Genomic DNA, 12,908 nt, shown 5'->3' with positions numbered 1-12,908 from the left:
CTTTAGTCTGCTGAGCTATCTGGCTGGCCCAAAAAAACGTTTTATTTATTTTCTATAAATTTTGGTTTTTTTCTTAGCTCTGAATAAGCTTTTTCAGGTGGAAAGGGAAACACTATCCAGGAAATTATAATTATGCATCCATTTTTGAGAATTCTCTATATTCTAATATTTAAGTATATTCTAATATTTAAAATATCTCTGCTTTCTTTCTGAATTGCACACCTTGTAGTTACATACATGAGAAGTGTTTTTTTCTGTTTATTCTGCTTTGGGGCAAAACATCCTTAGGTTGTAGACTTATTAATCATATGTATTTAATCACACCTCTTAGACATAGGAACATGATTTATATGTTAAAAAAATAGTGGTACAGACTATGCTGAAGTGAAAGGGGATACTTATTGAAAACCCAGATATTTGAGGTTTCTAAGTTTTAAAGGATAAATTATTTGTATTTTTTTCTACTTATCACATGAGAGAAAACAGATACTACATTGCCCTAAAATGTCAAGTTAGAATATTTGAATTCCAATAAACAATAACATTTTCTGTGAGTTATTCATTAAAATAAGTCAGAAATGAAAAGTGAGTATTTGCTTTAAAAACTTATCAGCCAAGATATCATTATAGGGTGTCCACATTGTGGGGATATTCTAATTTTTAAAATTAATAATAAAAAGCCTATTTATTCTTGGTAAGACTCCTTTCTAATTTGCAAATATTGAAAAAAAAAGCAATTTTTGCTTGTATCTGCTTCTCAGTTTAAGGTAGTCATTATGGTGTTTCTCTGCTCTGCCTTTTATACATTTTAGCTGGCTTAAGAAAGATCCCACTAGGGGCCGAGGAGATGGCTCAGTAGAATAAGCGCTTCCCTGGCAAGCACAAGGGCCTGAATTCAATCCCTGGTTCTGCCAAAAACAACAACAAAAAACAAAGATCCCACCCACTCAATTAACAGTGTCCCGTTTGTTAAGTGAGACAGATGGAAACTGTGCCATATTTGGTTAGATTCAGCCGCTTGAACATGGCTGGTTCCCTCATTGAGTTACGCAGGAATAGCAGGGCTTATATTTCCTGGAAGAAAAAGGAAGAGTCAATATTTTTCTAGAACAAGACATCAAATTGTTCTCAAAACAAATGAGCATGGGTTTTGTTTTAGGACATATCTTCTTACATTGTGAGCAGGAAGGCTAAGATTTTTGGGACCATGCTCATTTGGAAGTTTTTCTAAGGGATATTTGAGAGTTGTTTGACATGGCCCCTTCTAAATCGAAGACATTTTCTCTCCTCTGGAAATTCTCTGACACGGTAACTCTCCTGTGTAGCTTGTGCTGGCTTCAAAATAGATCTGTAGGTTCTAATAATGAAGGGAGAAGCTGGGAGCATTCCACCTTTGTGTGTGTCACGCAGTATGAGCAGAAGACTCATAAAAAGGATGTTACTCCATCAGAATGGAAGGAATAGCCCAGGGAGAAGTTGGCCAAGGTTCACAGGCTTCAAAGCCATGCTGACTCTAAGAGAGAACAGCATTGGTTCTACATTTGCCCTTCCAGTTCTACTCGCACTGGGTGCCAAAGGGCAGGAGATGTCCTCTCTTCTGCTTTAACTGCACCACTTGTGAAGAGCACTCTAGAGCCTCCTTAAGATGGTAAGATTCCAGTAGATGAGTACAGAAACACAATCTTACTCTGGTCAGGCACAAAATTCCATATTGAGAAGCCCAGATTCAGGCAGAACACGCATATGGTGCACACAGCCTTGATGAAAATCCTATTCACAATGCACAGGGCAGAGTGGATTCCCAAGACAGGAGGCAGAAGGAAGAACTGGGAACCCTCCTTTCTGTGCAGCAGCAACCGTGAGAGCACTTAGTTGGAAGTGTCCAGATCACCAGGTGGATGCCATACAGCTCTACACAACTCTGCCCTTCATCACTTTATCCCTTTTTATGTAGGTGAGCAGAGCCTCTAAAGAGTAGCTGAAGGTGGAGAAGAAGTGAGCAGGGAGAAGGAGAAGAGGCAGGAGACTGAATACTCGATCCTGGTAAGTGGCAGCTGTACCAGAACTTCAGAAAATCACTATAAATTGCCAAGGTCAGAAACTGAAACAACTATAATTTCATTATTTAAGTGAAAAAGATGAAAAAGAAAAACACATGTGTCATATTAAGTAGTTGCTTATAGTGAATGTTTACTGAAAAATCACTAAGCCAGTATATTTTAATATTATTATTATTACTATTATTATTATTTTTTTTTTTTTTGGTGGAACCAGGGATTGAACTCAGGCCCTTGTACTTGCCAGGCAAGTATTTTGTGAAATGTTAACCATATTCTTATTGTTGTGTATACATAATGAAAGGACAGATTAAATACTTAAATATTAATTTTATCATTCAGTCTTGCTAACTTTATACAACTGCAATTTTATTAGCTTCCAAAACAATAATAATTTGTATTAATTTTGTAATTAAGTTATTTTTAATTAAAAATGCAAGTTTGCATTTCCATTATTTCATATGATTTAAACATGGGCACTATTCCTTCTAGTTGTTAGGAAGCAGAAGAGTTTGTTGTTCCTACTAGTGTTCGTGGCACCTGAGTGACCGCACAGAGACCCCTTCAGACCAGACCAGCCTAGTGCCTTGGAAGTACTGACAGAAAACTTTTCCAATTGTGGAATGTTTCACAGTTAAAAGATTTTTTTAAACATTTGTCATCAAATCCTCACCTTATCTTTGGTAGGTAGAGCTGGTAGCTTTCCATAAAAGTAGAAGACTGCTAAACTATCAAACTTGGTCCAACACCACAGTAGTAGACTGGGACCCAAATCGCAAGCTTTGCCCTTCCCCCATTTTTGGTCCTTGGCCCTAGCGCTCAGTCCTCCATACAAAGCCAGGGTTCTTGACCAGTGCACTGAAGCTCCAGAGCTTCACTCAGGAAAATACAGAAAGGCAGCTTGTACCTCCCCATTCTCAAGGCCCTCGTGCCTCTCATTCAATCTGATTTTACTGAGTAGAATGGAGAATACTGGGAGTAACTGGGTGCTCTTCAACAGAAGGGCGTGATCCAGAGGCCATGAGTGCTGACTCGCTAGGAAGCCACTGTGCTTGTTATGCACTTGGAAGAAGCAGGAAACCTAGTGATACTAAGTTCTGATTTTTCAGAGTCCCATAAAATTCATGGACTCCAGAAAGGATGAAGAAAAGAGAAATCTGCACATACACAAATATTTGCAGCAACTTTAGACCATTTATAGATTTCCTAGAGAGGCATGGACCGAGGTAACAGTCTCAGTACTTAATAGTGCACATTTGCACAACTCTGTGACCTACAGTAAGCTTTGGTTGGCACACAAAGTTATCTAAACTTATGTTCACGTAGGAAATAATAATTGAAGGCTATGGGGAAAAGTGATGTGAAAAAAATACAGTATACTGAGAAGAGACAAAATGAAGTGTAAAGTAGCACATTGCTTGTCTAGAGAATGTAGGAATTAATTGGAAAGCAGGCATCATGAAGATTTTAAAGTGATAGAAATGTTCTGTATTATGATCCCTACACTGATTATATGAGTGTCTACACATTTCCAAGTTAATCAGCTTCTATCCTTAATATCTGTCTACTTTACCCCATGTAAATCTTATGTCAATTAAAAAAATTACAATGTATTCTCCAGATAGTCTTTTTCTCCACAGTACCGTTTTCTTGGTTGTTGTGAAGGGGGAGGAGAAAAAAAAGTTGATGTATCTCAAATGCAAATGTTTTCTTTAGAAAGGTTTTTATAGAACTCAGCAGTAATTTAATGACCCCTTTGAATATCCGCAGGGCAGTTTCTGATTGTAGGTAAAAGGCTCTGAATTTTGTCCACAGGCCAAGAGCTGTATCTCTTGGTCTGATGTCAGGGTTGGGAGTGGGATACAAAGTAGAAAATATGGACCCCAAGATGCACATGTTTCCTTCAAAGGAGAAAGGAGTCCCAACATTTTACTCTTTCACACATACTTTTCTTTTTTTTTTTTCCAAATACAGGAAGAACAAGATGTCATGGATAGCTCTGAAAATTTAGGTTGCCTTAATGCTGTTCTGGGTTTTGACAACTTAGGAATGAAGGCACACTCCATGTTTTTTCTTGGGGAGTTGAGCCACTTCTCCACAGTCAGTATGAAAGCTGGATCCATCACTGGTACCATGTAGCCTCTGTCACAGGGATTTGTTGCCGTGTCTGCCAGGGTGGAGCCCTTGGCCTAGCTAACTTCAGCAGTCATCAGAGCTGACTTCACACCTCAAGCGACACACACTGATTTATCTCTTAGAAATAACTAGGTTTTTGCAAACTTTTTCTTTTTTCATTTTGCATGCCTCACATTAAATATTGTTAAAAAATTAAAAACCTTGGTTTTTTTTTTTACAATTTACAAGTTTTCATATAAGAAGAAAATGACTAAAAAAATACCCACCCAAGCACCTAGAACGCAACTAGCAAACAATGCTAATAACACATGGGCTGTGAGCTAAGGACTCTGCAGTCTGTGGGAAAGCTGGAGGGCAGAGTCTGTCCTCTTGAAGGAGGGTGACACACATTGGATCCACCAAGCGCTGGCCATCTGTGGTGCTTTGTTCCTTAAGTCAAGTTCAGCAGCCGCATTTCTGAGTCAATATCATTACTTATTTCGACCTAAAAAAGAGAATATAGATTGCTTTAAAAAACTTCATCACTGAGAAAGGAAAATCCTTTCTATTCATACAGGCCTTTTGAAATGCAAAATAGCTCCTGGGTATGCCAGGTCCTGTCTGACTAAAGCAGATTGAGCCAGAAACCTGGGCTTTCCTGCATTTTGATTAGAGTGGTAATGAGGAGTGCAAGTGCAGGATTCATTTCTGGGGAGGGAAGGGGCAGCCCCACAGCAGTTGAGAGCTCATGTGGAACAGGTACCACTGATTGCCTCTCCCATAAAACTGATAGGTAGTACTGTATTTCCAGACTACCAGCTGCATCTGTAGCCTCACCTGACTCCAGCATCCTCTTGGCTGACACTTTTTAGTAGTCTGGATTTCATGGAACTTAATGGCCCACTGTACTCGTGACACACTTGGACATCCCTTCCTGTTGTGGTTAATTTTCTGTGTCAGCTTCACCAGGCCACAGTCAGAGCTGAGTTTAAATATCTCTGGGACAGTATCATTTAGGTGAAATTAATATTTAAATTAGAGGCTGTTGAGTAAAGCAGATTTTCCTCCATAATGGGCCTCACTTAATCAGTTGAAGGATTTAAGAGACAAAGAGTGAAGTTTCTTGTGGAAGGAGAAATTCTTCCTGTAGACTACCCTTGACATAAGCAGCAACATCAGCATGTTCCTGGATCCCTGCTGTGCAGCCTGACATGCAGTTTGGGCTTGCTAGTTCTGTAACTGCATGGACCAGTTCCTTCACCCTCTCTTTCCTTTTGTATGTACACACACACACACACACACACACACACACACACACTCACACACACACAAACACACACACACGCATGCACATACCTTTCTGGTTCTATGTCTCTGGAGAGTCCTAACTAATACATAGTTTGTGTCCAGCCAAATTCTTGTCTCCATACTTTTGGCAACCACTTTGTGTATATTCCTTGTTTTACACTAAGCATTCATTTTTTGGAATATGAAGGTTCTGAATCATGCATCTTAACACAAAATCAAACTCAACATAGTACCTGCTATGAGGTGCCACTCCACTTAGTAAGTATTTGTTGAATACTTTTGCTTGCATCCTTTTGTATAAAGTCTCAGCTGATCCAAATCCCACTCACCTTGCAAGATTTGCTTTTCTCCTCTGTAAAGACTTGCACATCTATTTAACCATATTGGTCTCTCACTCTGCTACAAACATCCTTCAGTGCTATCAGCAGTACCCTGCGTTCAGACACTCTATGGTCTGGAATGGACTTTTCGCTTATACTTTGAAGTAATTGGAAAGTCTCAACTTTCCAGTTTAATTTTCTGTGGTTGCTCTTCTGATGGTGCATCCTGTTCCCTCCTGTACTCCCTAAAAGTCAAAGGCCTCCAGCACCCTCCCATCTCCCCATTGCATTTCTTCTGTGCTTCTGTTTCTCTGTGTTCTAAATGATACTCCTATGTGTAGTCCTGTATATTTCTACGGGGCCTTAGATGGAAAGATAAGGGATATAATTAGGATGATGGGGTTTTATAATTTTCTATAACCTCTCAATCCAATATCTTGAACTTCATTTATTTGCCCAACACATGAATCCCTTTTACCATAAGGAAAAGTGATAGGGAAAGATGTATGTTTTTGTTAGTGCAGGACTAGTGGAGATTGGGGAAAACTTCAAGATAGCTGCTGCTCTTATCTTCAATATTAGCCCTGCTTCTAGCTAATATTTTCTGTTTCTGGGTTTAATAACGAGTTGGTAAACTAGTGGAACCTGTTGCTCTGATGCCAGGTAGGAATTCTGGAAGTACAAGGAGGTTGTAAATTATACAGTGAAACAAATTAGAAGGCGGCCTTGGTGGGAAAGCCCAATGACAACCCTATGTAAGGTTTTATTAATGTATTAGTTTTTTAAAGTCATGCACAGAAGTAGAGAAAGATTTTAAATCCCTATGAATATCACTCAGCTTTTACTAAAATAAACATTTATTATTGAAGTTTCATTTACACACTGCCACTCTTTTTGGTGAAGGTAGTTAAATTCAAATCTCAAATATGACATTTCAGTTATTTCAATTACACCTCTATGCTCCTCTGATTTGGGGATTGATTTATTTATTTATCTACTTACCTATTTGTTTATTTTTGTACTGGAGATTGAGTCCAGGCCTTTTGCATAAGTTAATTCCTAGCCTTGTTGTTTTTGTTTTGTTTTGCTTTTTGCCTTTTATTTTTGAGACCAGGTCTTCCTGCATAGCTAAATGTCAGAGGCTGGGCTTAAACTTGTGATCCTCTTACTTCAGCCTCCCAAAGTACTGGGATTATAGGCATGTGCCACCACACCCAGAAAACTGAAGGATTCTCACTTAGAGAAAATTTGTCCATGTCTGAATGGAGATAGTTTTTGTTGTTTATAGTTTCATAGAGAATGGTACTACTGGGGTCTACTAGATAGAGGCCAAAGGTGCTGCTAAATATTCCAATAGTGTGACCAGCCCCCTACAAAGGATTATTTGGCCCACAGTCAATAGTGCAGAGCTTGAAGGATCCTGATCAACTGGGAAGACTCATATAGCTAATTAACTTGTTAGTATCTTTTAACATCTACTTCATATCCACATTTCCTCACCTGTCTGGCAACTTATCATGATGATTGGTTTATTGTCAGACTACAATAAGGTTTACAGTGCATTTGACTACTATGAGGTGTGATTAAAAAGATAAAATATACATTTAAATTTTAAAAAGTCACTACAGTAAAAAGGACATTGCTATTTAACATCCTCAAAATATTCCCTGTCACTTCAGACACATTTATTTCCATCATCTTGAAGTACTTTAGTTCTGAAAGTCCTTTGTCGTGTCTTTAGATGTTCTGTGGTTGCTGTCTCAATGTCCTAAATTCAAAACACCAAACACAGCCATTTTGATTTTAGGCAAGAGCCAGAATTCACACAGCACCTGACCTGGTGAATAAGGTCCATGAGGATTTTCCAGGAATTTCAGAAATGATGCAATCATTCTTCTGGTGGATGAAAAAGTTAGCCATGCAAGTGAAATAAAAAGAGGGTGGTGATGAGCCCTGAGGTAGCTCATGTTGTACTAAGGCAGGCATGCTGGAAAGGCATCATTCCTTGGGGACAACTGAAACAGTGCAGAGTGCTCTGCGGTTGTGGAGCCCTTGAGATATCTCTGGCGAGTTTGCTCCTCTGTAAGCACCTTCTGCTTCTATTGACTGATGAGGCTACCCAAGGACCAGAACTCCATGATCAGCAATGGGATCTGGGAGGGGCAACAGCGACAGACAGCTAGCAGAGTTTTACATATTCTGCCACCTCCTCTGTAGGTAAACATAAACTGAAAGCCAATCAAGGACAATGAGCACAGAGTAAAAGCAAGAACTTATCACTGTATTCATCTTTAGGTTCTTCCAGTTATAGGTTGCTAAGATACGGCTGGCCATTTTAAATTAAGGTTTGAAATATATTCCACCTCCATTATTCCTAAACACACACACACACACACACACACACACACACACACACACACACACACCTTGATTAATCATACTAGCTAGAGCTTGATCTAGATACTGTAAATGCAAAGATGCAACAAGTCCTGGCATGTTACCAACTTATATCTAGGGGTACTGATAGATCACTATTCTCGGGAAAGTGCAAACAGACACAATCTCCTTGGCTTTGGTCTCAGATCCTGATCATCAGAGCTAGGTTTCCTGACAGCTTGGGCTGTTACAGGTGGAGAACAGGCAGTAAGGCACCATGCAGGAGCTGCAATGACAGCTTGCAAGGGAGATTAGGCTCGTCTGTGTTTTAGCAGGTAGTGGTGACAGCAGTCGCTCAATTAGCAGAGGCCACATAGCATGTAGCAATCTTTGTGAAGAAAAATTAGCCTCCAGCAAGGCAACTGGAAAAATCAGGATGGCAATGAATAGCCAAGTTCTCATTTGGAAGCCTTAAAACATGATTACTTAACAATTTGGATGGGTGAAGTATGAGCTCAACTTTCTCATCAAGTCTTTCCTAACTGCAGTGCTAGGGTGTCTTGCTGATGGAAAATTTAAACTTAATCAGATCTAGTACTCCCTCTGTTGTGCAATGTGCTCCTGGTGTTCAGCTGCTGTTGCTCTTTGATAAACTTCCTTGGTCTGGTTACTTTTATGCTAAGAATTACTGCTACCTAGAGCTTAATTTTTCCATTATCCAGTTGCTCACCATTGTTGTGGAAGTATGCCAGTCATGATTTTGAGAAACTTTCATTGCTTACAATGATAGTCTCTAAGATTATATGTTGCCTTTGTAGTTGTATGTGTCCATGCCTTGCCAGTTCTCTTTCTTATGCCCCAGTGTCCCTGCTGCCTCTGCTCCCTGTTAGAGCTCTGTTGGGCACACAGCCGTTTGCCTCTGTGAGCTGATGACAAGAGTGATCCTGGCTCTTTGCTCTCTGGGAACGATGGCATATGGGTGCAGTGATGAAGGAAAGCAGGTGCAGGCCCAGGTTACAGTTATGGCAAGAGTTATACTCCAGTACTGGAAGCTGTGCTAAGATCACGGACCCAGCACAGGCTGCCCCAGACCTACATGCCACTTGTCCACGAGACTGGCCCAGATGCCATTGGCTCAGCATGTTTTATAGTTTTAGGCCTAGAGTAGCCATCACTGAGCTGATGGAGCAAGGGCTGCTGAGGTCTCTTAGTGTCCTCACTAGAGCTGTCAACATTTCTGTTCTGGTTCCTACCAGTTTGGTCAGGTTGAAGTAAGAATTTTGGCCAATGAGAGATTGCAAAATCCTGATTTTCAATGCTCCCTCTATCTACTGTCAGGTAAATTGGTCACCACACTGAGGCTACTTGTTTTCTCCTGATTTTTTGTTAAACTATTTTTTTTAAACAGCTTTAGGTTAACAGCAAATTGAGAAAAAGATACAAGGATTTCCCATGCACATGCATCCTCCACTATTACCATCCCCTGCCAGAGTTTTATGTTTTCCGCAGCTGCATCATTGTCATCCAAAGCCCATGATTTACCTTAGTGTTTATTCTCAGTATTGTGTATTCTGTTGGTTTGGAAAAGTGCAGATGCTTACAATTGTTATAGCATCCAATAACTTTGCTGTTTTAAAAATCCTCTGTGTTCTCATCCTTTCCTCTCTCCAGGTCTGTTTTCTTTCTCAAGTTTTGATTTTTCCAAATTTTCATATAGTTGAAATCAGATAGTATATGACCTTTCCAGTTTGATTTTTTTCACTTAGTAATATACATTTCTTTTTTCAAACTATACAACTTGGTAACTCCTACGTTTTCAGTGCTGAATAATACTACATTGTCTGGTTTGTTATAGTTTATTTATCCTTTCACCTCTTGTAGGACATCTTGCTTCTGTCCAAGTTTTGGGAATTATGAGATAAACAACCATAAATATCTGTTTTTTGCACAGGTTTTGTGTGGGCCTAATTTTTCAGCTTTTCTGGGTAGATACTAGCAGCTCACTTACCGGGTCATATTATAAGAGTATGTTTAGTTTTGTACAAAAGTACCAAACTGCCTTCCAAAGTGGCTCCACTTGTTCTTTAGGTAAACTCCATGACATTTTTCAGTGTCAGCTCAGCACCATCTCCCAATGAAGCCTCGCCTCACCAAGTGAGAAATGGCAATTTCCTTTCTGCAGAAAATTGCTTTTGAAGCATTGCTTTTGTATTCAACTATTTCTATGTAGGTCTCTGATTATTGTTAGCCAGAGGTCAAATTCAATCAGTCAATGACTGTAAAGTGAACTAAACTGACTTATTTAATCAGTGAAATTTGACAGCTTAATATTTTTACTTTAAAAAGAAAGAAATTATGAAACATCAAACCCAACACAAATCACCTTACCCGTATCATAGTGTCATTTCCAATAAAAACATTCACACATGATTTGACTGTGAACAAACTGACACTGAAATGAAATTAGGTCCCTGTATGATTCTACAGAATATCTGCAAATGGAGCTATTGGATTGGCTTGAACATATTACCCAAGCTGAGAGCTACCTACTCATGTACAAATGCCTGGGAAGATACCAAATATTTTTCTGATCACCTTAATAAGGTAACTTCCTTATGAAACCTAGTTTTGTAATCCATAGAGATTAAAGTGGATTAATAAAAGCTGAAACCAGCATTTACAGCCATCTCTGTACAATGTAGCATGAAAGGTTGCCCTCCACTCCAAGCTGTTGCAGGGGAAGGAAGGTGATAATGCAACACTGAGCTGGGTATAATGGAATCTAATATAAAAGGTCTCATTAAAAGAAATCAATAGGGCTGAGGACATAGCTCAGGGGCACAGCACCTGCTTGGCAAGCACAAGGTCCTAAGTTCAATTCCTAGTACAAAAAAGAAATCAAGCAGGATAACTGATAAAAACTGGCTGTTGTAATAGTTTCATGTTGCCATATAGCACAGACACTGATTGCTCCAATTGTCTTAGGCACAAGTATTTTAATTCAAGTTGAGTTTGATCATACAGGTTCTTATTCCATGGTTGAAATGTGTTCCATATTCATCAGACATGATAATATGCATAATCCACTGAAGCAGAAACCTGTCATTGATGGTGCATTTAGTTAAAATAGTGTGAGTTCAGGAGTGAACATGAATGTGTAGAAAAACGCTTTGAAGAGCTAGAAGAGTTGATCAAAGCCTTTTGGATGATCTTAAGAGGATGTTTTATATATTTTCAATTCACAGAGATGGAGGGGGATTCAGAGATCATGAGTGGAAGTCACTTGCCCCCAGGAAATGCCACAGACTATCCTTTTGTGGTTCATAGGTATATGTAAGTCTGTTCTTTGAAGTTACTTGGGGAAGGACACTTCATTATCAACATTAATCAATTGTAATTCTTAATAACCTCTAATAAAATCTCTCTCTTACATTGAAACATTTTTTATACTATAATGTCTCTATAGACTTTTTTTCACAGTAACATGAAATAAATCATTATTTTTTTTTCTTAACAAATATATAGATTTTCCAAGTCACAACCAGACTTTGTTTCAGTTCTTTGCGCCTTTCCAAGCACAGGTCATGTTTATCACCATCACATCCCTGCCCAGCTCCCCAAACCCACAGATATGGAGCTTGGAGCACATCATCATAGGCACTCAGAAGCCTGAGCAGCGAGGTGGTGACCACTTGGTGTTGGGGTGTTGCATAGAGCATTCCTTCTCCAAATTGGATTTACTCTAAGAAATCAACATTTATTTAAATATCTCTACTGTGACAGACTTAGCTCTGACTTGTGTAGCCTGTGGGCTATGTTTCCTTTATATCATTCTACCAAGGCAAAATTAATTCGCACTGTGGAGGTAGAGGAAACAATGCAGGATCTTAAAGCTTCAGTCCCTAAGGATGCTGCTACTGTGACAAAAAGATAGATGAAGACTTCATATGTGTTTGTTATCTCTGGACTTTTGACAGGATTTTCTCTATCATCATCAAAGGACATGAAGATCATCAGAACAAATTCACTTGATCAGGCCAGGCAACAGATTATCATCCAGGAAAAAAAATCCCAGCTCTACAAATTATTAACACTGGCACTGTGAGAAAGCTGCCTATCTTCTATGAGCTTGTGTTTCCTTATTAATAAAACAGGAATATTAATGAGTGTATTACAATATTTTTATGAGGATTAGATGAGATGATTTAGCCAAAATGTTCAGCAAACAACAGCTCTTTTGTTTTATACAGTTGTTTATTTGTCTAGAATGGAGTTGCTGCATTTAATTCCTGGTTTTGTAGTTGTATCAGATGATCAAGATTTTTCTTTTACCTCAGCTGAAATCAGACCAATTTGAGCAGGCACTTTTTTTTAGTTGACTTTTCCCCATGTCTTCTAGGGACAATAGAAAACATATTTCTGAACTTCTTAGTAAAATATATGAATAAAAAAGTAGGCAGCTCACAAGCTATATGTACATTCTTCCAGGTGGTCTATAATTTCTTCCTAGAAACCATGTTACTGAGGACAGAGCAAGTCTCGGAGACATCCTGGAGGATGCCTGGAAGGAACCATATGTGTACGTAAACCTGAATTCTACCTTTGTTTTTTGTTTTTGGTGGAACCAGGCATTGAAGGGGAGCCTGAATTCTAAGGCGGGCTTTGTCCTCCTACTCCGCTATGCTGCCCCAAGCCACACACTCAGCCTTTCCCTCTGCAGCATAAATAATGC

The 12,908-nt window shown here is 39.1% G+C and overlaps 1 protein-coding gene across 1 annotated transcript in view; it reads right to left on the bottom strand.

The window, feature by feature from the left end:
• Nucleotides 1–4,623: 4,623 nt before the first annotated feature.
• Nucleotides 4,624–12,908, bottom strand: part of Nkain3 (sodium/potassium transporting ATPase interacting 3) — a 713,236-nt gene continuing 704,951 nt past the window's right edge. The window contains exon 7 of the mRNA XM_012517190.1: nt 4,624–4,677. Within this exon, the coding sequence (XP_012372644.1) occupies nt 4,624–4,677 (54 nt within the window). The remainder of the gene's footprint in view (nt 4,678–12,908) is intronic.

This window comes from Octodon degus, unplaced genomic scaffold (genome assembly GCF_000260255.1).
Source record: "Octodon degus isolate 3935 unplaced genomic scaffold, OctDeg1.0 scaffold00152, whole genome shotgun sequence".
In the NCBI taxonomy this organism is placed as follows: Eukaryota; Metazoa; Chordata; class Mammalia; order Rodentia; family Octodontidae; genus Octodon; species Octodon degus.
Note: the sequence above shows the minus strand (reverse complement) of the source record. Positions and strands in the feature narration are given on the sequence as shown.